Source organism: Zalophus californianus, chromosome 8 (genome assembly GCF_009762305.2).
Source record: "Zalophus californianus isolate mZalCal1 chromosome 8, mZalCal1.pri.v2, whole genome shotgun sequence".
NCBI lineage: Eukaryota > Metazoa > Chordata > Mammalia > Carnivora > Otariidae > Zalophus > Zalophus californianus.
Genome location: NC_045602.1, coordinates 87923480 through 87950967, shown reverse-complemented (window position 1 = coordinate 87950967; position 27488 = coordinate 87923480). Strand labels below are relative to the sequence as shown.

The following is a 27488-nucleotide window of genomic DNA, read 5'->3' as shown; positions in this document are numbered from 1 at the left end:
TCAGTCGTTGGGCGTCTGCCTTCGGCTCCCGGGGTCCTGGCATTGGGCCCCGCATCAGGCTCCCTGCTCCAGGGGAAGCTTGCTTCTCCCTCTCCCCCTGCTTGTGTTCCCTCTCTCGCTGTCTCTCTCTCTGTCAAATAAATAAAAATTCTAAAAAATCTTTAAAAAAAATAAAAGAGTAATGAAAAGCAACCAGACTGAACAGCAAATAATAATAATAAATGAGAAGAGATTTAGAAAACCAGTGATATCAAGCATATTAATATTTGCATTACAGGGATCCCAGAAGGAGAAGAGGGGGGGGCAGAAAACTTCTTTGAAGAAATAATAACTGAAGACTTCCCGAATGTGGGGAAGAAAACAGACATCCAAATCCAGGAAGCAAGGAGAGCCCCTATCAAGATTAAGACAAAAAGATCCACACCAAGGGGCACCTGGGTGGCTCAGTCGTTGGGCGTCTGCCTTCGGCTCAGGTCATGGTCTCGGGGTCCTGGGATTGAGCCCCGCATCGGGCTCCTTGCTCTGCAAGGAAGCCTGTTTCTCCCTCTCCCACTCCCCTCTGCTTGTGTTCCCTCTCTCACTCTGTCTCTCTCTGTTAAATAAATAAAATCTTAAAAAAAAAAAAAAAAGATCTACACCAAGACACATATTAAAGTGGCAAAATGTGGTGATAGAGAGAAATCTTTCAAAAGCAGCAAGAGAAAAGAGTTACATACTCAGGAAGCCCCATAAGTCTATCAGTGGATTTTTCAGCAGAAACTCTGTAGGCCAGAGAAGAGTGGCATGCTATATTCAAAGCACTGAAAGGAAAAAACCTGCAATCAAGAATACTCAGGGAAAGATAAAGAGTTTCCCAGGCAAACAAAAGCAAAAGGAGCTCATCACCATGAAATCAACCTTACAAGAAATACTAAAAGGAATTCTTTAGTGTAAAGAAAAGGCCACAGAAGAAAATTATGAAAGTAAAAAATTTCACAGATAACAGCAAACATTTAGTAGAGATAGTAAATTAATCACTTGTAAAGCCAATATGGAGGTTAAAACACAAATTAGTAAAATCAATTATATCTATAAAAATCAGTGAAAGGATACATAAAATAGAAAGTTGTAAAATATAATTATCATATACATAAAACGTGGAGAGGAGGTAAAAATTTAGTGCTTTCAGGATGTGTTTGAACTTAACCAACTACCAACTTAATATAGACTACAAACACTTAAGATGTTATATATAAACCTAACAGTAACCACAAATCAAAAGCCTGTAATAGATACACAAAAAAATAAAGAGAAAGGAATCCCAGCATAATACTAAAGAAAGCCATCAAGTTACAAAGGAAGAGATCAAGAGAAGAAAAAAAGGAAAAGAAAAGAACTACAAAACAACCAGAAAACAATTTAAAAAATGCCAAATTAAGTACATACCTATCAGTAATTACTTTAAATGTAAATGAACTCAATGCTCCAATAAAAAGACATAGGGTGTCTGAATGGATAAAGAAACAAGACTCAGCCTGCCTACAAGAGACTCACTTCAAACCTAAAGATACGTATAGAGTAAAAGTGAAGGGCTAGAGAAACCATGCAAATAGAAGAGAAAGAAAAGCTGGAGTAGCAATATTTGTATCAAACAAAATAGGCATTAAAACAAAGACTGTAACAAAAGGCAAAGGAGGGTACTACATAATGATAAAAGGAACAATCCAACAAGGAGGATATAAAATTGCATATATCAATATACCCAACATAGGAGCAACCAAATAGAGGAAGCAATTATTAACAGACATAAAGGGAGAAATTGACAGTAATAAAATAATAGCAGGAAAATTTAACAGCCAACTTAGAAAATGGACAGATCAACCACACAGAAAATCAACAAGTAAACAGTGGCTTTGAATCACACGTTAGACAGATGGACCTAATATATATAGACAGATAACATTCCATTCAAAAACAGCAGAATATACATTCTTTTCAAGTACATATATAACAATCTCCAGGGCAGATCACATGTTGGGCCATAAAACAAGTCTCAATAAATTTAAGAAGACTGAAATTATATCAAGCATCTTTTCTAACCACAATGGTAGGAAACTAGAAATCAATTACAAGAAAAAATCTGGAAGGAACACAAAAACAGGCAGGCAAAATAACATGCTAATAAACAATAAATGAGTGAACCAAGAAATCAAAGAGGAAATAAAAACTACATGGAGACAAATAAAAATGAGAACACAACAGTCAAAAATCTTTAGAATGCAGCAAAAGTGGTTCTAAGAGGGAAGTTAATACCAATACAGGCTTACCTCGAAAAGAAAAAAAAAATCCCCAATAAACAACTTAACTTTAGACCTAAAAGAGCTAGAAAGAAAAGTAACAAACCCAAAGCTAGTAGGAGGGAGGAAATGATAAAAATCAGAGCAAAAATAAATAAAATAGACACTAAAACAAATTAAAAAGATCAATGAAACCAGGAGCTGGTTTTTTGAAAAAATAAACAGAATTGATAAACCTTTAGCCAGACTCATCAAGAAAAAGTTCAGAGAACTCAAATAACAGAACAAAAAAGTACAAATAAAACAAACATGACAGGATTATAAGAGAATATTATGAAAAATTATATGCCAACAAATTAGACAATCTACAAGAAATGGATAAATTCCCAGAAATATATAACTTTCCAAATCTGAATCAGGAAGAAATAGAAAATTTGAACAGATGGATTACAAGTAATAAAATTGAATCAGGAATCAAAAAACTACCAACAAACAAAAGTCCAGAACCAGATAATTTCACAGGCAAATTCTACCAAACATTTAAAGAAGTTAATACCTATTCTTCTCAAACGATTACCAAAAAAAGAAAGAGGAAAAACTTCATTCCACAAGACCAGCATTATCCTGATACAAAAACTGGACAAAAACACTACACAAAAAAAGTACAGGTCAATATCTTTGATAAATATAGATGCAAATATCCTCAATAAAATACTAGCAAACCGGGATGCCTAGGTGGCTCAGTCGGTTAAGCATCTGCCTTCGGCTCAGGTCATGATCCCAGGGTCCTAGGGATTGAGGCCCGCATTGGGCTCCTTGCTAAGCAGGGAGCCCGCTTCTCCCTCTGCCTGCCGCTCTCCCTGCTTATGCACACACTCTCTTTCTCTCTCTAATAAATAAAATCTTTAAAAAAAGAATACTAGAGCAAACCAAATTCAGCAATGCAATAGATCATTTACCACAATTAAGTAGGATTTATTCCAGGAATGCAAAAGTTGTTCAATATTTGCAAACCAATCAATGTGATACACCACACTAACAAGAGGAAGGATAAAAAACATATGACTGTCTCCACAGACTCAGAAAAGACATTTGACAAAATCTAACATACATTCATGATAAAACCTCTCAACACAGTGAGTTTATAGGAACATGCCTCCCAACATAATAAAGGCAATATATGACAAATCCAAAGCTAACATGCTCAATGTGAAAAACTGAAAGCCTTTCCTTTAAGATCAGGAACAAAAATAGGATGTACTCTCACCACTTTTATTCAACATAGTACTAGAAATGCTACTTGCAATAATCAAACAAGAAACAGAGGGCATCCAAATTGGTCAGGAAGAAATTAAACTGCCACTAAAGGTTCCATCAAAACCTATTACAACTGATAAATGAATTCAGTAAAGTGGCAGGATACAAAATTAATATATAGACATCAACTGCATTTCTATAAACTAATAATGAAGAAGTGGAAAGAGAGATTAAGAAAATAATCCCATTTAAAATTGAACCAAAAAGAAAAAATACCTAGGAATAAACTTAATCAAGGAGGTTAAAGACCTGTACTCTAAAAATTATAAAACAAGATGAAAGAAACTGAAGACTACACAAATGGAAAGATATTCTGTGCTCATTTACTGTTAGAATTAAATATTGTTAAAATGTCCATACAATCCAAGGCAATCTAAACATTTAATGCAATCCCTATCAAAATACCAACAGCACTTTTCACAGAACTAGAACAAATAATCCTAAAATTTGTATGGAACCACAAAAGACTCCAAATAGCAAAAACAATCTTGAGAAAGAACAAAACTGAAGGTACCACAAACCCAGATTTTAAGATATACTATGAAGTTGTAGTAATCAAAACCGTATGATAGAGCCACAAAAATAGACATAAAGATCAATTCAACAGACTAGAGAGCCCAGAACCCATGCTTATGTGATCAAAATAATCTATAAAAATGGAGGAAAGAATATACAATGGGGAAAAGACAGTCTTTTCAATTAATGGTGTTGGGAAAACTGGACAGCTACATGCAAAAGAATGAAACTGGACCACATCGTTACACCATACGCAAAAATTAACTCAAAATGGATCGAAGACCTAAATGTGAAATTGAAGACCTGAAATCATAAAATTCCTAGAAGAAAACAATGGCAATACTCCCTTGGACATCAGTCTTAGCAACATTTTTCTAGATATGTCTCCTCAGGCAAGGGCAGCAAAAGCAAAAATAAACTATTGGGACGACACCAAAATAAAAAGCTTTTGTATAACAAAGGAAACCATCCACAAAACAAAAGGCAACCTAATGAAAGGAAGAAGATATGTTTAAATGATATGTCTGATAAAGGGTTAATATCCACAATATATGTAGAACTTACATAACCCAACACCAAAAAAACCCAAATAATCTGATTAAAATGGGAAGTGAACTTCAAGAGATATTTTTCCAAAGAAGACATACTGATGGCCAACAGAAGACAACAGGCCAACTGATGAAAAAATGCTCTACTTCATTAATCATCAGGGAAATGCAAATTAAAACCACAATGAGGTAATAACCTCATACCTGTTAGGATGGCTATTATCAAAGACAAGAAATAAGTGTTGGCAAGGTGTGAAGAAGAGGGAAACTTCATATACTGTTGACAGGGATGTACAGTCACTATGGAAAACAGTATGGAGGTTCCTCAAAAACTCAAAAATAGAATTACCATATGATCCAATAATTCCACTACTAGGTGTTTCCCAAAGAAAATAAAGCATACACTCAAAAGATAGGTGCACCCTGTGTTTACTGCAGCATTATCTATCATAGCCAACATATGGAAGAAACCCAAGTGCCCATCGATAGAGGAATGAATAAAGAACAACATATGGTTATGTTAATATACAATGGAATATTACCCAGCCAAAAAAAAGAATGAGATCTTGTTATTTGCAGCAACATGGATGGACCCTGAGGTGTCCATTTCTTTTTTATGATTTCATTTGTATGTGGAATCCAAAAAATAAACTAATAAAGGAATAAACGAATGAACGAATGGACAGACACTTATATACAGACAACAAACTGGTGATTGCCAGAAAGGAGGCGGGTTGGGGAATGGGTGAAATAAATAAAAGTGATTAAGTAGTATAAACTTTCAGTTAGAAAATAAGTAAGTCACAGAGATGAAAACACAGTTTAGGGAATATAGTCAATAATATTGTAATAAAATATGGTGACAGAGGGTGACTACGCTAAATGGTGAGCCTGAGTAATGTATAGAACTGTTTGGTCAATATGCTGCACACCTAAAACTAATAACATTGTATGTTAGTTATACTTTAAAAATATGAGCATCTATATAATCTATTTTAACACAAAAAAGAATTTTCTATACACAAAAAAGAATTTTCAAAACCCCCCCTAAATGTTCAATTCACAGAAAAGTTATTTGAGCTCCTAAAACCTACAAAGGAAAACTGAGGTCATGGAGAGGGAGTTAAGATAATATCCCCTGTCTCTGAGAATCTTCCAGCTTAGTACAAAGAGGAAAAAAACGAAAGGAACAGGGGCGCCTGGGTGGCTCAGTCGTTAAGCGTCTGCCTTCAGCTCAGGTCATGATCCCAGGGTCCTGGGATCGAGCCCCACATCGGGCTCCCTACTCAGGGGGAAGCCTGCTTCTCCCTCTCTCACTCCCCCTGCTTGTGTTCCCTCTCTCGCTGTGTCTCTCTCAGTCAAATAAATAAATAAGATCTTAAAAAAAAAAAGAAAGGAACATAGAGAACTATTACCTAGAGTCTAATTTTGTATAAGAAAAAACCCTGATTTATAAAAAACCAATCATATTTCATTGTGAAACCCTTCAAAAGTGGAGCTATTAGAGGCAGGTCAAGACAGGGATGCTATCTACTATCACCTCTATTATTTACCTTATTCTGGAAGGACTATGTAAAGCAAACAGAAAAATCCTGTCTTTTATATATATCAACTTGCAAAATTGATGAGAAATGGAATAAAATATTTAACATTTCAGCAGACAATATTTTCATTAATTCTAAATAATGTGATCACTTAACTAGAAAACACAAGAAAAACATTTCTTTTTAACTATCAGAACACTAATGATTTCTGTCCAGTTGCTAAAAATATAAAAATCTTCCAAATACTATCAAATATCCAATTTTAGAGAATGGAAAAAAATCATATTCATAATACCAAAAAAATTTCCAAAACTATAAAATAAATGAAAAAGGAAACATGCAAAATACACATGCATAAAATTAAAAACTTCATTTAAGAACATAAAAAACTAATTATATAAAAGGAAGGATGGGAAAACTTATTATAAAGATATCAATTCTTAATCAATCCAGAAATTAAGTGTAGTAACAATAAAACATAAAAAGCCTTTAAAAATTATATTAAAATGAGTATTTTAGACAATTAAAAACTTCTTGTAAGAGTAACAGAAAATTCCTGGCTGTGTATAATCATATATTAAAGTCTGAATTAATCAGAACACTGCAGTAGTATTACAGGAACATACAGATCAATGGAACAGAGTAGTGACTATAAAAATAGACCCCACCTCATAAATACATTTCATATACAATATATATTTCACATACATTTCAAATCAATGGATAAAATAGGAGTTACTCCACAAGGACAACTTGTTTACCATTTAAAAAATGAAAGTGTATCTCTACTGTATTATTTACATCAAAATATATCATAGATGAATTAAATATTTTGAAGTTAACCATGAAAAAATAAAAAGCCTGGAAACAAAAAATACAAAGTTAAAGATTTCCAAATGTTGGGGCAAGAGAAGTCTATTTTAACACTGATGCAGTGGTAGAAATAAAAGGATATGAGTTTAACTACATAAAAATGTAAAACTTTTATATAACATAGAATACTACTATGGACTCTACAGGCACAGTGAATGGACCAAAAAAAAAAAAAATCTTGAAAACGAACAAAGTTGAAAGTCTCACACTTCCTGATTTCAAACTTGTTACAAAGCTACCATATTTAAAATATTATGGTATTCGCATAAAGAGAGGTATATAGACCAATGGGATAGAAAGCCCAGAAATAAGATGTCACATACATGGTGAAATGATGTTTGTCAAGGGTGCCAGTTATAGCTCAATGGGGAAAAAGATGGTCTCTTCAAAAAATGGTGCTGGGAAAACCGGCATATCCACATGTGAAAAATGAAGTTAGACCCTTACCCTGTACCAGAGACAAAAAAACTGAAAACTAAAATGAAGCAAAGACTTAAATATAACTAAAACTAAAGTAATTTCTAGAAGCATGACTTGGCTTATGGACCTTTTTCTCCATCTTCAAAGCCAGCAAGCATGGGCTGAGTCTCTGACCTGCTTTTCTGCTCCTCTGTCTGGTTAAAAGCTCACAGGATTACTGGGCCTACCCAGACAATCCCGGTCAATCTCTAGTGGAAGGTCACTTCTACCATGGAACATAACATATGGGCATTAGGATATGAAAATCTGGAAGGCCATTATTCTGCCAAGCAGAAAAGGCATTTAGAAGAAATATTTTAGGTAAGGATGAAAACTGGAAATAATTTTCTAAAATGGAACCCTGGCCAATATTCAACAATTATGAAATTACTTCTGAAAACATTAAACCAAACAACTTTAAATGTCTACTCTTCAAAGTTTTAAATATATTTCTTATAGAATATAATTGTCAACCTCTAATGACCACATATACTAACTAGAAATCATGAATACCAATATCCAAATTAACGTCTGTAACTTAAGAAAATGGTCACTTATTTTTGTTAATGAGAAGCCCCTTACAAATAGACTTTTTATCCCTTCATGACAAAAAAAATTATTTTAGTGGAATTTGAATCCAAAATGATGTGTTTTCAGGACTTATTCATATCACTGATCATTTACGTAACTAGTATAAAATTTTGCCATTTTTAGAGTAAGTTCTTAATTTGTAGTCTCTATTTTTAAAAAGAAATTCCCATATGTTAAGAAAAGTAAAAGTATGAATTAATTTTAATTAAGTCGGGAATGAATCTTTTTAGAACTACTGGTATGGTCAATTTTCTATCAAAAATAGTTTCAATCTTTTTTTCTCTTGTAACACATACCACAGGCTTCCCAGTTTTAACCTTCATGAGTCATATATATCAAACCAAAAAACAAACCTTTATACACTTCCCCTGAATATCATTTCTCTGAGAAGCAAATTTGAGTAGCGGCTTTTCACCATGCATTCCAGATTCTTCACTTTTTATTTTACTAAGGTGATGATCTGAAATCCAGTCCATGAAGACAGTTAAAAGTTCATATACTTGTGTATTAAGTGGTACCTATAGATAAAAAATTAAGTCATTTATTTCCATTCACAGTCTCATAAAATTTCAAGAGCAAGCTTTAAATTGGGGGATTATAGAATAATTTACCTAAAGGTCACTAAAATATGTACAAATGAAAAAGCTTCCCCAAAGGAAATTTTAAGTCAAACATCACCAATTAACATAAGAAACATGTTAAATGATGGCTAAGAGAAGGAGAGAAAACCCATCTTAAGAAGGAAATTGAGGAATGACTGGGTGGCTCAGTCGGTTAGGCATCCGACTCTTGGTATCATCTCAGGTCTTGATCCTCAGATTCGTGAGTTCAAGCCCCACACTGCACTCCATCCAGAGCGTGGAGGCTACTTAAAAAAAAAAAAAAGAAAAGGAAACTGAGGGATGCTTGGGTGGCTGAGTCCATTAAGCGTCTGCCTTCAGCTCAGGTCATGATCCCCAGGGTCTTGGGATCAAGCCCCACACTGGGCTCCCTGCTCAGCGGAGAGCCTGCTTCTCCCTCTGTCTGCCACACCCCCTGCTTGTGCTCTACCTAACAAAAAAATAAAATTAAAAAAAAAAGAGGAAATTCAAAAAACTGAGCCTTATTACCAAAAAAAAAATTTTTTTTCATAAAAATTTTTTATCCAAGTTTGATAACATAGAAAAGTAAAATTGGCCTTAACTCAGGAGCATAAACCACCATAACTAAAAGATTTTAACAAGTTTAAAGGTTTAGAAAGTTAAACAATTTCTACCATGGAACTTCGTATTTTCTTCTTCCCAAAAAAAGTTTTTCTTTCTTTTTCTTTATAACATTCTATAAACAGAATATGAAACTTTTCCCAGAAATCCTGTTCTCACAGTCTATCAAAAAATGGGAGGTGAAGAATAAGAAAAAATGCCATAAAAATGTATAAATTCAATTACACTGATTTTAGTATTCCTTCAAATAACTTTTAGTCAATTTCATTCTACATTTATCACACATCTATCTTAAACCGGGAACTATGCTAGACTTAGTTTCTAAGAAATCTGAAGACAGAACTATAAAAGCAAATAAACAAAAGGTAACATTAGGCAGACAGCAATCCACAAAATCACAATCAAATGATTAAAAACACAGTTGCATTATTCTGAACAAAGGATAATTTTTTAAATTTATAATTTAACTTCAATTTAATGAATATATACTATATTATTAGTTTCAGAGGTAGAATTCAGGGATTCATCAGTTGTTTACATGACCTAGCTGTAAACACCCAGTTACTTCAAGTGCCCTCCTTTAATGCCTATCACCCAGTCACCCCAACCCACCACCCACCTCCTCTCCAGCAACCCTCAGTTTGTTCTCTATACTTACGAGTCTTTTATGGTTTGCCTCCCTCTGTTTTCTTATTTTACTTTCCTTCCCTTCGCCTATGTTTATCTGTTTTGTCTCTTAAATTCCACCTATGAGTGAAAGTGTACGGTGTTTGTCTTCCTCCGACTTGACTTATTTTGCTTAGCATACTACCCTCTAGTTCCATCCATGTAATTGCACAAGGCAAGATTTCATTCTTTTTGATGTCTGAGTAATACTCCATTGTGTGTATATACATATATACACGCACACCATATATACCACATCTTCTTTATCCGTTCATCTATTGATGGACATCTAGACTCTTTCCCTAGTTTGGCTTTGTGGACATTGCTGCTATAAACATTGGGGAGCATGATATCACTAATTTTTCATCCTTTAGATAAATACCTAACAGTGCAACTGCTGGGTCATAGGGTAGCTCTATTTTTAACTTTATGAGGAACCTCCATACTGTTTTCCAGAGTGGCTGCACCAGCTTGCATTCCCACCAATAGTGCAAGAGGGTTCCCCTTTCTCTGCATCCTCACCAACATCCGTTGTTTCCTGACTTGTTCATTTTAGCCATCGTGATTGGCGTGAGGTTGAATTTCATTGTGGTTTTGATTTGTATTTCCCTGATGCCGAGTAATGTTGAGCCATTTTTCATGTGTCCGATGGCCATTTCTATGTCATCTTTGGAGAAATATCAGTTCATGTCTTCTGCCCATTTTTTTTTTTTTTAAGATTTTATTTATTTGACAGAGAGAGACACAGCGAGAGAGGGAACACAAGCAGGGGGAGTGGGAGAGAGAGAAGCAGGCTTCCCGCAGAGCAGGGAGCCTGATGCAGGGCTCAATCCCAGGACCCTGGGATCATGACCTGAGCCGAAAGCAGACGCTTAATGACTGAGCCACCCAGGCGCCCCTCTTCTGCCCATTTCTTGACTGGATTATTTGTGTTTTGGGTGTTGAAATTCATAAGTTCTTTATAGATTTTAGACACCAGCCCTTTATCTGATATGCCATTTGCAAATATCTTCTCCCATTCCGTAGACTGACTTTTAGTTTTGTTGACTGTTTCCTTTGCTGTGGAGAAGCTTTTTATCTTGATAAAGTCCCAATAGCTCATTTTTTATTTTCATTCTCTTGCCTTTGGAGACGTGTGTAGCAAGAAGTTGCTGCAGCAAAGGTCGAAGAGGTTACTGCCTGTGTTCTCCTCTAGGATTTTGATGGATTCCTATCTCACATTTAGGTCTTTCATCCATTTTGAGTTTATTTTTGTGTATGGTGTAAGAAAGTGGGGCAGTTTCATTCTTCTGCAAGTGGCTGTCCAATTTTCCCAAGACCATTTGTTGAAGAGACTGTCTTTTCTCCACTGGATATTCTTTCCTGCTTTGTGATGATTTGCTGACCATAGAGTTGAGGGTCCATTTCTGGGTTCTCTATTCTGTTCCACTGATCTATGTCTCTGTTTTTATGCCAGTACCATACTGTCTTGATGATTACACCTTTGTAATACAGCTTGAAGTCTGGAATTGTGATGCCTCCAGCTTTGGTTTTCTTTTTCCACATTCCTTTGGCCATTCAGGTTTTCTGGTTCCATACAAATTTTAGGACTGTTCTGCACAGGAGTAATTTTAATGTATTCTTTTAAATAGAAAACCCATTTTTTGACTTGTTTTTTTGGGTGGTGAGTTTGAGAATTTCTTTATAGATCTTGGATACCAGCCCTTTATCTGTAGGGTCATTTGCAAATATCTTCTCCCGTTCTGTGGGTTGCCTCTTTGTTTTATTGACTGTTTCCTTTGCTGTGCAGAAGCTTTTTATCTTGATGAAGTCCCAAAAATTCATTTTTGCTTTTGTTTCACTTGCTTTTGGAGATGTATCTTAAAAGAAGTTGCTGTGACCAATGTCAAAGAGGTTACTGCCCATGTTCTCTTCTAGGATTTTGATGGATTCCTGTCTCACATTGAGGTCTTTCATCCATTTTGTTCATGGTGTTAGAGAATGGTCGAGTTTCTTTCTTCTGTATATAGCTGTCCAACTTTCCCAGCACCATTTATTGAAGGGACTGTTTTTCTTCCCTTGCATGTTTTTTCCTGCTTTGTCAAAGATTATTTGACCATAGAGTTGAGGGTCCATGTCTGGGCTCTCTATTCTGTTCCATTGGTCTATATGTCTCTTTATGTGCCAGTACCATGCTGTGTTGGTGATCACTGCTTTGTAATATAGCTTGAAATTGGGCAATGTGATGCCCCCAGCTTTGTTTTTCTTTTTCAACATTTCCTTGGCGATTTGGGGTGTTTTCTGATTCCATACAAATTTTAGAATCGTTTGTTCCAGCACTTTGAAAAATGTCATTGGAATTTGGATTGGGATGGTGTTGAAGGTATAGATTGCTCTCGGTAGCACAGACATTTTAACAATGTTTATTCTTCCAATCCATGAGCATGGAATGTTTTTCCATCTCTTTGTGTCTTCTTCAATTTCTTTCATGAGTGTTCTGTAGTTCCTAGAGTATAGATCCTTTACCTCTTTGGTTACGTTCATTCCGAGGTTATCTTATGGTTTTTGGTGCTATAGTAAATGGAATCGTTTCTCTAATTTCTCTTTCTACAGTTGCATTGTTAGTGTATAAGAAAGCAACTGATTTCTGCGCATTGATTTTGTATCCTGCCACATAACTGAACTGCTGTATGAGTTCTAGTAATTTGGGGGTGGAGTCTTTTGGATTTTCCACATAAAGTATCATGCCATCTGTGAAGAGAGAGAGTTTGACTTCTTCTTTGCCAATTTGAATACCTTTTATTTCTTTTTGTTTTCTGATTGCTGTTGCTAGGACTATTAGTACTATGTTGAACAACAATGGCAAGAGTGGGGATCCTTGTCATGTTCCTGATCTTAAGGGAAAAGCTTTTCCCCACTGAGGATGATAGTTGCTGTGGGTTTTTCATAGATGGATTTTGTGAACTGGAGGAATGTTCCCTCTATCCCTATACTCTGAAGAGTTTTAATCAGGAAAGGATGCTGTATTTTGTCAAATGCTTTGTCTGCATCAATTGAGAGGACCATATGGTTCTTCTCTCTCCTCTTATTAATGTACTCTATCACACTGATTGATTTGCAAATGTTGAACCACCCTTGCATCCCGGGGAAAAAACCCATTTGGTTGTGGTGGATGATCCTTTTAATGTATTGTTGGATCCTATTAGCTAGGATTTTGTTGAGCATTTTGGAATCCATATTCATCAGGGATATCAGTCTGAAATTCTTTTTGTTGGGGTCTTTGCCTGGTTTGGGGATTAAGATAATGCTGGCCTCACAGAATGAGTCTGGAAGCTTTCCTTCTGTTTCTATTTTTTGAAACAGCTTCAGTAGAATAGGTATTATTTCTTCTTTGAATGTTTGGTAGAATTCCCCAGGGAATCCATCAGGCCCTGGACTCTTGTTTCTTGGGAGGTTTTTGATCACTGCTTCAATCTTGTTACTCGTTACCGGCCTATTCAGGTTGTTAATTTCTTATTGTATCAGTTTTGGGAGTTTATTATAGATTTCCAGGAAGGCATCCATATCTCCCAGGTTGCTTAATTTATTGGCATATAGTTGTTGATAATAATTTCTATTGTTTCTATTTCCTTGGTGTTAGTCATGGTATCTCCCCTTTCATTCATAATTTTATTAATTTGGGTCCTTTCTCTTTTCTTTTGGGTAAGTCTGGCCAGTGGTTTATTGACCTTATTAATTCTTTCAAAGAACCAGCTTCCAGTTTCGTTGATATGATCTACTGTGTTTCTGGTTTCTAATTCATTGATCTCTGCTCTAATCTTAATTATTTCTCTTCTAATGCATGGCTCAGGCATCGTTTGTTGCTTTTTCTCTAGTTCTTTAAGGTGTAGAGTTAGTTGGTGAATTTGGAATTTTTCTATTTTTTTGAGTGAGGCTTGGATGGCTATGTATTTCCCCCTTAGGACCTGCCTTTGCAGTATCCCATAGGTTTTGGACTGATGTGCTTTCATTCTCACTGGTTTCCATGAATTGTTTAAGTTCTTCTTTGATTTCCTGGTTGACCCAAACATTCTTGAGCAGAGTGGTCTTTAGCTTCCAAGTGTTTGAATTTCTGCCAATTTTTTTCTTGTGATTGAGTTCCAGTTTAAAAGCATTATGGTCTTTTATGGTCTGAGGAGTAGGGGACCCTATTCCAACCAGTCCCTGGAATTGAGCTGGATATCTACCGGACCACCTGAACACCCACGAAATCAGCCTGAGATGAACAAAGATAGATCTGGATCTCTATAAACAGAATATCGCAGGTGTGTGGTTTCAAGGTATGAAGCGGGGAGTTGTGATTCTGCGGGAAGATATCAGAGGATAAACGGATGGGGGAGGGAGCCGAGCTGTCGGGATCCTACACCGCTGGTGAGCGATAGCCTCCCACGTTGGGGACAGGGCACAGACTCACAGATCGGTAGCGGCGGGGAAAGGACTTTAGGGAGCCCCCTGGACTGAAACCAGTGGGGTCCCACATGCGAACTGGGGGCAGCTAGCGGTTTTAGAAGCACAAAGGGCAGAGACATGCCCCAATCTGAAGCGAGGACTGGGAGCGCTGCTGAGGGGCACACAACCCAGCACCTGAAGTTTAAAGCAGCACAGACAGAAACAGAGATAGTGTGGCCTGGAGAGCTCACTGAAGAACAGACTATGATCTCTCCGTTCTGAGGCAGAGGGTTGGAAACGATCTCTTCTGGTCTGACTCTCAGAAGAGATGCGGAAAGCCACCAAGGAAGCCACCAGAGAACAAAAGCCCCCAAAAAACTGATTTTCACTGAGCCCATCCCCCACCACAGGGGGCAGGGCAACTCTGCCCAAACAGGGATCCCTGAGTAACAGCGCGGCAGGCCCCTCCCTCAGAAGGCAGGCTGGGCGAACAAGAGGCCAGCAACCCTAACGTCCCTATAAAACAGGTGCATTTTGCTTGGGTTATGGTCAATAATTTGGACTCTATACATTCCCTCAACCACCCATCAACAGAATGACTAGGAGGAGGAACCCCAAAATAGGAAAGACTCAGAGATTATGATTTATGCCACAGATTTACAAATGGATACAGATATAACCAAGATGTTGGAGATGGAATTCAGGCTAGCAATTGTGAAGACAATAGCTAGAATGGAGAAATCAATTAATGGCAACATAAGAGTCTCTAAGGGCAGAAATGAAAGCTGAATTGGCAGAATTTAAAAATGCTATCAAGATCCAATCTAAGCGCTATGGTAAGTGAGGCAGAAGAACAGATTAGTGATCTAGAAGACCAATTAACAGACAAGAAGGAAAAAGAGGAGGCCAGGGAAAAATAACTCAGAATCCATGAAAATAGAATCAGAGAAATAAGTGACATCATGAAATGTTCCAATGTCAGAATTTTTGGGATCCCTCAGGGGGTGGAGAAAGAAAGGACTAGAAGATATATTTGGGCAAATCATAGCAGAGAACTTCCCTAATCTGGGGAATGAAACAAACATTCATGTCCTAGAGGCAGAGAGGACTCCTCCCAAGATCAAGGAAAACAGGCCAACACCCTGGCATGTAAGAGTAAAACTCGCAAATCTTAGAACCAAGGAAATCATCTTAAGGGCAGTTAGGGGGAAGAGATTCCTTACGTACAGAGGGAGAAACATCAGAATAACGTCAGACCTATCCACAGAGACCTGGCAAGCCAGAAAGGCCTGGCAAGACATATTCAGGGTACTAAACGAGAAGAACATGCAGCCAAGAATACTTTATCAGGCAAAGCTGTCATTTAGAATGGATGGAGAGATGTAGAGGTCCCAAGACCGGCAGAAACTGAAAGAATCACTAAGCTGGCCCTGCAAGAAATATTAAGGGGGGGGGGTTCTATAAAAGGAGAAAGACCCCAAGAGTGATATAGCACAGAAATTTACAGAGACAATCTATAGAAACAAGGACTTCACAGGCAACAGGATGACAATAAATTCATATCTTTCAATAATCACTCTCAACGTGAACGGCCTAAATGCTCCCATAAAATGGAACAGGGTTGCAGATTGGATTAAAAGACAGGATCCATCCATATGCTGTCTACAAGAGACTCATTCTGAACCTAAAGATACATCCAGACTCAAAGTGAAGGAATGGCAATCCATCTTCCATGCCAATGAACCTCAAAAGAAAGCTGGGGTAGCAATTCTTTTATCAGACAAATTAGATTTTAAGCTAAAGGATGTAGTTAGAGACACAGAAGGACACTATATCATTCTTAAAGGGTCTATCCAACAAGAAGATCTAACAATTGTAAATATCTACACCCCCAACCTGGGAGCAGCCATCTACATAAGCCACCTGTTAACCAAAATAAAGAGTCATATTGATAACAATAAGTTAATTGTAGGAGACCTCAATACTCCACTCTCAGCAACAGACAGATCATCTAAGCAGAAAATCAACAAAGAAACAAGAGCTTTGAATGACACACTGGACCAAATGGACCTCATAGATATATACAGAACATTCCACCCTAAAACAACAGAATACTCATTCTTCTCAAGCACACACGGAACTTTCTCCAGAATAGACCACATACTTGATCACGAATCAGGTCTCAATCGATACCAAAAGACTGAGATTATTCCCTGCATATTCTCTGCACAGCAATCTTTTGTTGAATTTGGTCCTGCTGATCCATGATATCTTCATCACAGGCCAGCCAGACAGTTAACACCTTCAGATTCACACTGCCCATTGGTGGCTTCTGATTTTGTAACTGAGATTCCTCCACAGCTATCTTTAAATGATGTTGTATTCCCACTTTATGAAAAGAACGAGAGGATTTATCAAAATTATTAACAGCCCACAGTGAAATATCACTAGCCACCCACTGAAAAGGTCAAAATGAAAAAGTGTGAAAACCCCAAATGCTGGCATAGTCTGGAGTAACCACAACATTCAAACCTTGCTAGTAGGAGTATAAAATGGTATAACTGCTTCGGAAAACTGTCAGTTTCACAAAAAGTCAAATATCTATGACCCAGAAATTCCAGTCTTGCTTGTATTTCCAAGGGGAATGAAAACATCTGTCCACTAAAAGCCTTGTACACAAACATTCTTAGCAGCTTTATTCATAATAGACAAAAAGTAGAAATCGCCCAAGTGTCTATTAAAAGAAGAATGGATAAACAAATTGTGATATATTCATACAGTAGAATACTACTGAGCAATACAATACAGAGGAACAAACTATTGATACACTCAATGTTATGATAAGCAAAATAAGCCTTACCCAGATGAGAGCATACTATACAACCCCACTGACTGAAGTTCTAAAATAGGCAAAATTAATTCATGGTGATAGAAATCAGATTAACAGCTACTTCTTGCAGGGACGAACTGAGAAGGGACATAAGGGAACTTTCTAGGATGATGGAAATGTTCTATATCTAGTTGCAGGTTACATGAGTATAGGCATTTGTCAAAACTACTAAGCTATATACTTAACGATCTCTGCATTACATTACTGTATGTAATTTACACCTCAAAGTAAAAAATTCCTTAGGAAAAAATAAATAAATAAAGCCCTTTCAGGCATGGATTGCAGTCTTGACAGAAAACACTGAAAGCTTGTGGAATCTTAAAACACAATGAATAATAAAGCTCTTATTAAGCTTAAGGTCTGTGCCTGAAACACTGCTGAAATATTTTGTTTTGCTTTTGTAAATAAAAGCATATTAGAAATATTATACAGATATTTCTCTGTAAAGGAATTATTATAGTGAATACTTTCATACCAAAATGACATTTGCCAAAAACAGATTCAAGAACAAAGAAAAAATGTCTTTATTTTCTATTGGAGAAATTTTCAATCATATCATACCTTGTGAGTTTTTGAGACTGGTACTTTATCCTGTTTTAAACTTTTCATTTCATTAGCAGCATGCGAATTTCCTTTCAATCTCTGTATTGTCATAAACTCATACTTCCTCTGCAACAGTACATATCCATGAATTAAAATACAATTGCATTAAAGGTGGGAAAATCCAAAGGCAATCATTTAAAATTCACTTGTGTCATGGTGCCTGGGTGGCTCAGTCATTAGGCATCTGCCTTCAGCTCAGGTCATGATCCCAGGGTCCTGGGATCCAGTCCTACATCAGGCTCCCTGCTCAGCGGGAGGCTTGCTTCTCCCTCTCCCACTCCCTCTGCTTGTGTTCCCTCTCTCGTGTTCTCTCTGTCAAATAAATAAATAAAATCTTTAAAAAAAAAAATCCCTTGTGTCAAAAGAGCAGACAACTTACCTGTAAATTATCTAAACGAGCTTGAACTCTCTTAGCCTGAATCTCCATCTTCTTGTTTTCTTCACTTACTTCATTTAACTAAAATCAGAAAACATTAAATATTTCAATATAAAACTTAAGCTGATTTCATACTAAAGATTTTGTAAAGACCTTATCTAGTCTGTATAACCAATGTAACAAAACAGAGGTAGCATTCATAATTAAAGAAGATCATCGCTTATGGTAATTAGACTTACCATGGAAATCATTTTGAAATGTATAAAAATAGTGAATCACTATGATATACACCTGAAACTAATAGGATATTGTACGTCAATTATACTTCAATAAAAAAATAAAAAATTTAATTAAAAAAAAATCATAGCTAAAATCATTTGTCCCTAAAGTACTAATAGTATCTAAGTTTACTTCAGTCTATAAAAAATTTGCAAGTCTCCTGAGATCTTACAAATATATGTTTTAATGGAAAATGTCTTTTAATCGAACTTTTTATGTATGTACATGAAAGTGTACAAATCATTAAGGATGCAGTGTAATGAATTATTGAAATTGGATTAAATATATAAATTTGGGAAGAACTGACATGTTTACAAATATTGAGTCTTCATATCTATGAACATAACATAGCCTTCAAATTATTTAGGTCTTATTTATTTTCTTTTAATAATGTTTTGTACTTTTCAGTGTATGTGTTATATACATCTTTCTTTTAAATTTATTCCTGGATAGCTAATGCTTTTTGATGCTATTATCTGTGGGATCTTTCAATAAATAACACTATTTGATTACAGCTGGTATATAAAAATACACTTGATTTTTGTATATTGAACTTACATCCAAGGATTTGCCTACATTTGCTTTATTCTACTAACTTGTCTGTATATCCATTTGGATACCTGTATATACAGTTACATAATCATGTTATCAGTAGATAATTCTTATTTCTTCCTTTCCAATCCTTATTTTCTATTTTTTTTCCCTATCGCACTGACTAGGACTCTCAGTACAGAGTTCAAGAGAAACAGTTAAGAGTGAGCACCCTTCTTTCTTCTGATTTCAGAGGGAAAACAATAACCTAAATATGATTTTGTTGTTGGGTTATTTTTGTAGATACCTTATCAAAATTAAGTTCTCTTTTATTACTACTATCATAAGTTAGTGCTGAATTTTATTAACAATAGAAATAATATGATTTTTCTCCATTTATCAGATGTGTTTTCAAATGATAAACCATAATTTTCAAATGATAAACCATAACTTCCAAATGATAAACTTTGTAATTCCTGTACTAAATCCACTTAGCTATATTATTTTTATGTATTGCTAGATTCAATTTATTAATATTTAAATTTTTTGCACCTATATTCATGCAACTGATTTGAATTTTTCTTTTCTTATAAAAATCTTGACACATTTAGTTTCAAGGTTATGCTGGCTACATACAACAAGAAGGAGGGTTTTTTTCACTTTTTCTATTTATATTTAAGGTACATGATGTTTCCTCCTTAAAAGATAGTCATAAGTCTTACTGCTCCTTCTTTGAAAGTAAAGTGTCTTATTTTTCTCTGATCACTTTAAAAATTTTATCTTTATCTAATGTTTTCAGCAGTCTTAAAACAATGTTCCTATGTTTGGTTTTCCTTAACATTTATCATGTTTAGGCTTAACATAGTTTCTTGAATCTATAAGTTGGCATACTGTTTTTACAAGTTTTGGATAATACGTGGCCATTTCTCTTCAAATATTTTGTTTTTGCCCTATGATCTCTTTTTGAACTCCCATGTTAAAAATTTTAACGAAACGTATCTCTTTCATAAATTTGTTTATTCTTTCTCTACTCAATGTTTTTATCTCAAAACCTTTTAGGAAATCATCTTCCAGTTCATTAATCCTGTCTTCTGCTGCATCTCATCTGCTATTAAACCCATTCACTGGAGTTCTGAAATTCAATTCGTGTATTTTTTAGTTTCAGAATTTCATTTTAATTCCTTTTTATAAATTTTGCTTCTCTAATGAAGTTCTCAATCTTTTTTTCTACTTTTTTGAACACATTAATCATTATTTTAAAATCACTGCCTACTAGCTCCAATATCTGGATCACTGCCAGGTATATTCACACTGCCTGGGGCATTTTTGTTCTCTTTATATTAAGTTATATGATTCTGTCTTTTTATAATTTTTATTTAAATTCTAGTTAATTAACATACAGTGCAATATTGGTTTCATGAGTAGAATTCAGTGATCCATGTGATTCTGTCTTTTAATATAATGATTAATTTTCTATAGAATGACAAAGAAAATATATAAATTTTATACACATTTTCTTTCAGAGAGGGCTCATTCTTTCCTTTGCTAGATACTCAAAATGGAGACTGATCGCCTTATTCTAAACAGGAACTAATATCAGTTAAGACCACATTTCAGTTTGAGGAGGATTTCATATATCTCTAATTTGCCTCCTCCTAGGGTGCAACCCTGATCCTTTCAAATGAGAGCCTACGGTATTCACAGGGACTCTATAGCCTGATGAATCCTGAATATTAATCCTTGACTCCTCAGGATGGCAAGACTTAGTGGGAATTGTTTTATTATTATAATAATATTGCAGACTTATTTATATCCAATGCTACCATAAATTACCATGCAAGTCAGTCACAGAAATAAGTTACCTTTTTATTTACCAATTTTGAAACACAGTTGAGCTTTGAACCATGCAGGGGTGATAGTCACCAACCCCTGGGTAATAAAAAATCCACAAAGAACTTCTGATTCCCCAAAACACATTACTAGTAGCTTACTGTTGACAAGGAGCCTCAATGATAATATAAACAGCCAATTAATACATATTTTTTAATGTTGTATGTATCATACACAACGTTCTTATAATAAAGTAGGCTAGAGAAAACAAAATGTTATTAGGAAAATTGTAAGGACAGACACTCCAAGATGGGAGAGGAATAGGAGACCATAGTTTTGTCTGGTCCCAGGAATTCAGCTAGAGAGCTATCAAACCATTCTGAACTTCTGTGAACTGAACCAGAGCTCTAAGAAAGAATTGCTGCAATTCTACAAATAGAAAAGCAAGCACTCTCTGCAAGGTAGGAGGTGTGAACTGAATCCTAAGCAACATATTGGAAGATAAGCCATGAGAGTAGGGAGCCACAGAAAGCCGGCTACCAGAAAGTAATATAGTAGTAGAGCGAAAAATCAGAACTTCTAGAAGTCTGCTCTGGTATGGGATGTCCCTGCCTGAAAGGTACTCAGGTGGCCAAGCAGGGAAGAATCCTAGGTGGGACAGTGTGCTCTCAAGATCCCAGGGGTCACGGAAAGAACAGGGGTACCTGAGTGCATGAGAGTTCCCAGGCATTGGAGCAGGAAAGCCGGCTGCCATCAGCAAGCCCAGGAGTGGGCTTTCAGAACAGTGTTGCCGTAAAACACAAACCGCAGAAGGGATGGGCAACCACTTTCTGAGCAGGGAACCAGCAAATGGCAAAAACGCAGTCAAACAACCCTCCCTCCTGGGAAGGAACGGTGCGGGTGCGCACCACAGGAGTCTGCAGGCTTTGGAGACTCCAAGCAGGGTCACATGACTGAATAGAAATGCTCAGTCATGGGCTAGGTGAGCACAGAATTCAGATGGAGACCACGGACACAGGAATGACTGACTGCTTTTCCCCAAGGGCACAATGAGGAGTGGGGGCGGGGTGGGGCACAGGCTTTTAGTTCCAGGGCTGGAGATTGGGAGGCCGCCATTGCCATTCTCAATCTCTAAAGCCGCGTGGAAAGCCTTCAGGGAACAAAAGCCATATAGAGCAATCTGGGACCAATTACATAGCCTGACCCCTGCCATGGGGTGGTGCAGTTCCTCCTGGGGCAAAGACACCTGAGAATCAGTGCAACAGTCCCCTCCCCAAGAAGATCAGCAAGAACATCCAACTAAGACCAACTTTACCAACCACAAAGAACTGCAAAACTCCAGCACTAGAGGAAAACAGTATATAGAATTCATGTTTTTTTTCTCATGATTAGTCTTCCAAATTTACTATTTCTTTTCTCTTTCCTTTTCAACCAATTTCTTATTTTATCAACTCTTTAAGTCTTTTTTAATTTTCATTTTTACAGTTACATTCTATCCTTTCATTGTATTTAATTTTACTTTTGTATATACATAAGTTTTCCTTTTTTTACAATTTTGGGCCCTAGTTTTTTGTTTTTTTTTTAAGACTTTACTTATTTATTTGTCAGAGAGGGAGAGAGAGGGAAAGAAGGAGAGAAAGAAGACAAGCAGGGGGAGCAGCAAGCAGAGAAGAAGCAGGATCCTCGCTGAACAAGGAGCCCGATGGGGGACTTGATCCCAGGACTCTGGGATCATGACCTGAGCCAAAGGCAGATGCTTAACCAACTAAGACACCCAGGTGTTCCAGGATCTAGTCTTCCAACAAACAGACCAAAATACACACAGGATCCAATGAATTGCCCTGTTCTGTTCACCTGTCTGATTATATTCTCTCTCATTTTTTTTATTTTTTATTTTTTCTTAAATTTTTTTGTTTTTTTCGGTTCTGGGGCTATTCTCATTTGCTTAGTGTATATTTATCTGGGGTCACTGTTAACATTTTAGTATTTTGTTCTCTCATTCATCTATTCTTCTCTGGACAAAATAACAAGACGGAAAAACTCAACTCAAAAGAACAAGAGGAAGTTCTGACTGCCAGCGACCTAATCAGTATGGATATATGATACTGGAACTAGAGTTCAGAATAACAATTATAAATATACTAGCTGACCTTGAAAAAAGCATAGAAAAGACGAGAAAATCCCTGTCAGGAGAAATAAAAGAACTAAAATCTAAACAAGTTGAAATCAAAAAGGCTATTAATGAGATGTAATCAAAAATGGAGTCTTTAGGGATACCTGGATGGCTCAGTCTGTTAGCATCTGCCTTCAGCTCAGGTCATGATCCCAGGATCCTGGGATCGAGCCCCAAATTGGGTTCCTTGCTCAGAGGGGAGACTGCTTCTCCCTCTGACTGCTGTTCCCCTGCTTGCACTGTTGTTCTATCTCTCTGTCTCTGACAAATAAATAAATAAAATCTTTAAAAAAAAATGGAGGCTCTAACTGCTAGGATGAATGACTCAGAAGAGAGAATTAGTAATATAGAAGACAAAATGATGGAGAATAAAGAAGCTGAGAAAAAGAGGGATAAACAACTACTGGATCACCAGGGGAGAATTCAAGAGATCAGTGATACCATAGCGCAAAACAATATTAGAATTGAAATCACAGAAAAAGGAAAGGGGAAGGGGAAGAAGATATACTTGAGCAAATTATGCCTGAGAACTACCCTAATCTGGGAAAGGAAACAGGCAATCAAGTCCAGGAGGCACAGAGAACCCCCCTCAAAATCATGAAAAATAGGTCAGCACCTCAAAATAATAGTGAAGCTTGCAAATTCAGAGACAAAGAGAAAATCCTGAAAGCAGCTCAGGACAAGAGGTCAGTAACCTACAAGGGTAGAAACATTAGATTGATAGCAGACCTATCCACAGAGACCTGGCAAGCCAAAAAGGACTGGCAAGACATATTCAGGGTGCTAAATGAGAAAAATATGCAGCCAAGAATAGTTTACTAGCAAGGCTGTCATTCAAAAGAGAAGAGATAAAAAGCTTTCAGGACAAACAGAAACTAAAAGAATTTGTGATCACTAAACCAGCTCTGCAAGAAATATTAAAGGGGATCCTTGAAGCAAAGAGAGAGCCCAAAAGTAACAGACCAGAAAGGACCAAGACAATATACAGAAACAGGTGACTTTATAGGTAATAAAATAGAACTAAATCCAAATCTTTCAGTAGTTACTCTGAATGTAAATGGGCTAAATGTCCCAATCAAAAGACATAAGGTGTCAGATTGGATAAAAAAGCAAGACCAGGGAGCCTGGGTGGCTCAGTTGGGTGAGCATCTGCCTTCAGCTCAGGTCATCATCCTGGGACCCTGAGATCAAGCCCTGCATCAGGCTCCCCGCTCAGTGGGGAGCCTGCTTCTCTTTCTCCTGCCTGCCACTCCCCCTGCTTGTGTTGTCACATAAATATAAAATCTTTTTTTTAAAAATATTTTTTTTATTTATTTATTTGAGAGAGAGAATGAGATAGAGAGAGCATGAGAAGGGGGAGGTTCAGAGGGAGAAGCAGACTCCCTGCTCAGCAGGGAGCCCGACACGGGACTCGATCCCAGGACTCCAGGATCATGACCTGAGTCGAAGACAGTCGCTTAACCAACTGAGCCACCCAGGCACCCTGTCAAATAAATATAAAATCTTAAAAAAAAATCTTTAAAAAGCAAGACCCATCGATATGCTATCTGCAAGAGACTCATTTCAGATCCAAGGACACCTCCAGATTGAAAATGAGGGGGTGAAGAACCATTTATTATGCTAATGGATCAAAAGAAAGCTGGGGTAGCAATCTTTATATCAGACAAATTAGAGTTTAAAACAAAGACTGTAATAAAAGGTTAAGAGGGACACTATATCAAAATTAAAGGGTCTATCCAACAAGAAGATCTAACAACTGTAAATACTTATGCTGCTAACTTGGGAACAGCCAAATATATAAACCAGTTAATAACAAAATTAAAGAAACAAATTGATAATAATACAATAATAGTTGGGGACGTTAGCACTTCCCTCATTGCAATGGACAGATCATAAAAGCAGAAGATCAACAAGGAAACAAGGGCTTTGAATGACACACTGGACCAGATGGACTTAACAGATATATTCAGATCATTCCATCCTAAAGCAACAGAATACATATTCTTCTCTCTAGTGCACATGGAACATTCCCCAGAAGAGATCACATTTGGAGTCACAAATCAGGTCTCAACCAGTATGAAAAGACTGGGATTATTCCCTGCATATTTTTAGACCACAATGCTTTGAAACTTGAACTCAATCACGAGAGAAAATTTGGAAAAAATTCAAATACATGGAGGTTAAAGAGCATCCTACTAAAGAATGAATGGGTCAACCAGGAAATTAAAGAATTAAAATTCATGGAAACAAATGAAATGAAAACACAACTGTTCAAAACGTTTGGGAGGCAGCAAAGGTAGTCCTAAGAAGTGGTCCTAAGAGGGAAGTACATAGCAATACAAGCCATTCTCAAGAAATGAAAAGTCTCAAATACACAACCTAACCTTACACCTAAGGAACAGAAGAAAGAAAAGCAAAGAAAGCCTAAATGCAGCAGGAGAAGTGAATTAATAATGATTAGAGGGGAAATCAATGAAATAGAAACCAAAAGAACACTAGAACAGAGCAATGAAACTAGGAGCTGGTTCTTCAAAAGAATTAATAAGATCAATAAACCCCTGGTCAGATTCATCAAAAAGAAAAGTAAAGGACCCAAATAAGTAAAATAATGAATGAAAGGAAAGACCACAACCAACACCAAAGAAACACAAAAAATTATAAGAACATAGTATGAGCAACTATATGCCAACAAATTAGACAATCTGGAAGAAATGGATGCATTCCTAGAAATGTATAAACTACCAAAACTGAAACAGGAAGAAATAGAAAACCTGAACAGACCCATAACCAGCAAGGAAATTGAGGCAGTAATCAAAAATCTCCCAAAACACAAGCATCCAGGGCCAGATGGCTTTCCAGGGGAATTCTACCAAACATTTAAAGAAGAATTTATATCTATGCTTCTGAAGCTGTTTCAAAAAATAGAAACGGAAGGAATACTTCCAAGCTCGTTCTGAGACAGCATTACCCTGATCTCAAAACCAGACAAAGACCCCACCAAAAAGAATTACAGGCCAATATCCCTGATGAACATGGATGCCAAAATTCCCCCAAGATAACAGCCAACAAGGTCCAACAGTACATTAAAAGGATTATTCACCATCCAGGTGGGATTTATTCCTGGGCTACAAGGGTGGTTGTTCAATGTCTGCAAATCAATGTGATACACGATATTAATAAAACAAAGGACAACAACCATATGATCCTCTCAACAGATGGAGAAAAAGCATTTGAAAAAGTACAGCATCCTCTCTTGATTAAAACTCTCCACAGTGTACTGACAGAAGGAACATACCTCAATATCATAAAAGCCATCTACAAAAAGCCCACAGCCAATATCATTCTCAATGGGGAAAAACAGAGAGCTTTTCCCCTCAGGTCAGGAACACAGTAGGGATGTCCACCACTGTTGTTCAACATAGTACTTGAAGTCCTAGCCTCAGCAATCAAACAAAAAGAAATAAAAGGCATCCAAATTGGCAAAGAAGTCAAACTCTCACTCTTCACAGATGATGTTATACTCTACGTGGAAAAGCCAAAAGAGTCCACCCAAGATTGTTAGAACTCATACAAGAATTCAAAAATGTGGCAGGTATAAAATCAATGTACAGAAGTCAGTTGCATTTCTATAAACTAACATTGAGACAGAAGAAAGAGAAATTAAGGAGTCAATCCCACTTACAATTGCACCAAAAACCGTAAGATACCTAGGAATAAATCTAACCAAAGAGGAAAAGGATCTGTACTCAGAAAACTATAGAACACTTATGAAAGAAATTGAGGCCAACATAAAGAAATGGAAAAATGTTCCATGCTCATGGATTGGAAGAACAAATATTGTTAAAATGTCTATGATACCTATAGAAATCTACACATTCAATGCAATCCCTATCAAAATACCATCAACTTTTTTCACAGAGGTGAAACAAAAAATCCTACAATTTGTATGGAACCAGAAAAGACCCCAAACAGCCAAAGGAATAATGAAAAAGAAAACCAAAGCTGGTGGCATCCCAATTCCAGACCTCAAGCTACATTACAAAGTTGCAATTATCATCAGTATGATACTGGCATAAAAACAGACACACAAATCAATGGAACAGAATAGAGAACCCAGAAATGGACCCTCAACTCGTAGTCAACTAATTTTTGACAAAGCAGGAAGGAATATCCAATGGAGAAGACAGCCCCTTCAACAAATGAATGACACACTGGACCAGTGTGTTGGGAAAATTGGACAGCCACATACAGAAGAATGAAACTGAACCACTTTCTTACAGCATACACAAAAATAAACTCAAAATGGATGAAAGACCTAAAAATGTAAGACAGGAATCCATCAAAATCCTAGGGGAGAACACAGGCAATAACCTTTTTGACCTTGGCCACAGCAACTTCTTGCTAGAC

At 36.6% G+C, this 27488-nt stretch overlaps 1 protein-coding gene across 11 annotated transcripts in view; it reads right to left on the bottom strand.

Moving 5' to 3' along the window:
- Window positions 1–27488, bottom strand: part of CCDC138 (coiled-coil domain containing 138) — a 147613-nt gene that overhangs the window by 90371 nt on the left and 29754 nt on the right. For 8 of the 11 annotated variants that reach the window (XM_027622050.1, XM_027622057.1, XM_027622052.1 and 5 more), the window contains 3 exons: window positions 18272–18349; window positions 17851–17958; window positions 8478–8642 (listed from right to left, as the gene is read on the bottom strand). In XM_027622050.1, coding sequence (XP_027477851.1) covers window positions 8478–8642; window positions 17851–17958; window positions 18272–18349 — 351 coding nt within the window. Of the gene's footprint in view, window positions 1–8477; window positions 8643–17850; window positions 17959–18038; window positions 18088–18271; window positions 18350–27488 lie in introns of those variants that run through there. The other 3 variants (XM_027622056.1, XM_027622048.1, XM_027622049.1) reach the window with 2 other exon arrangements.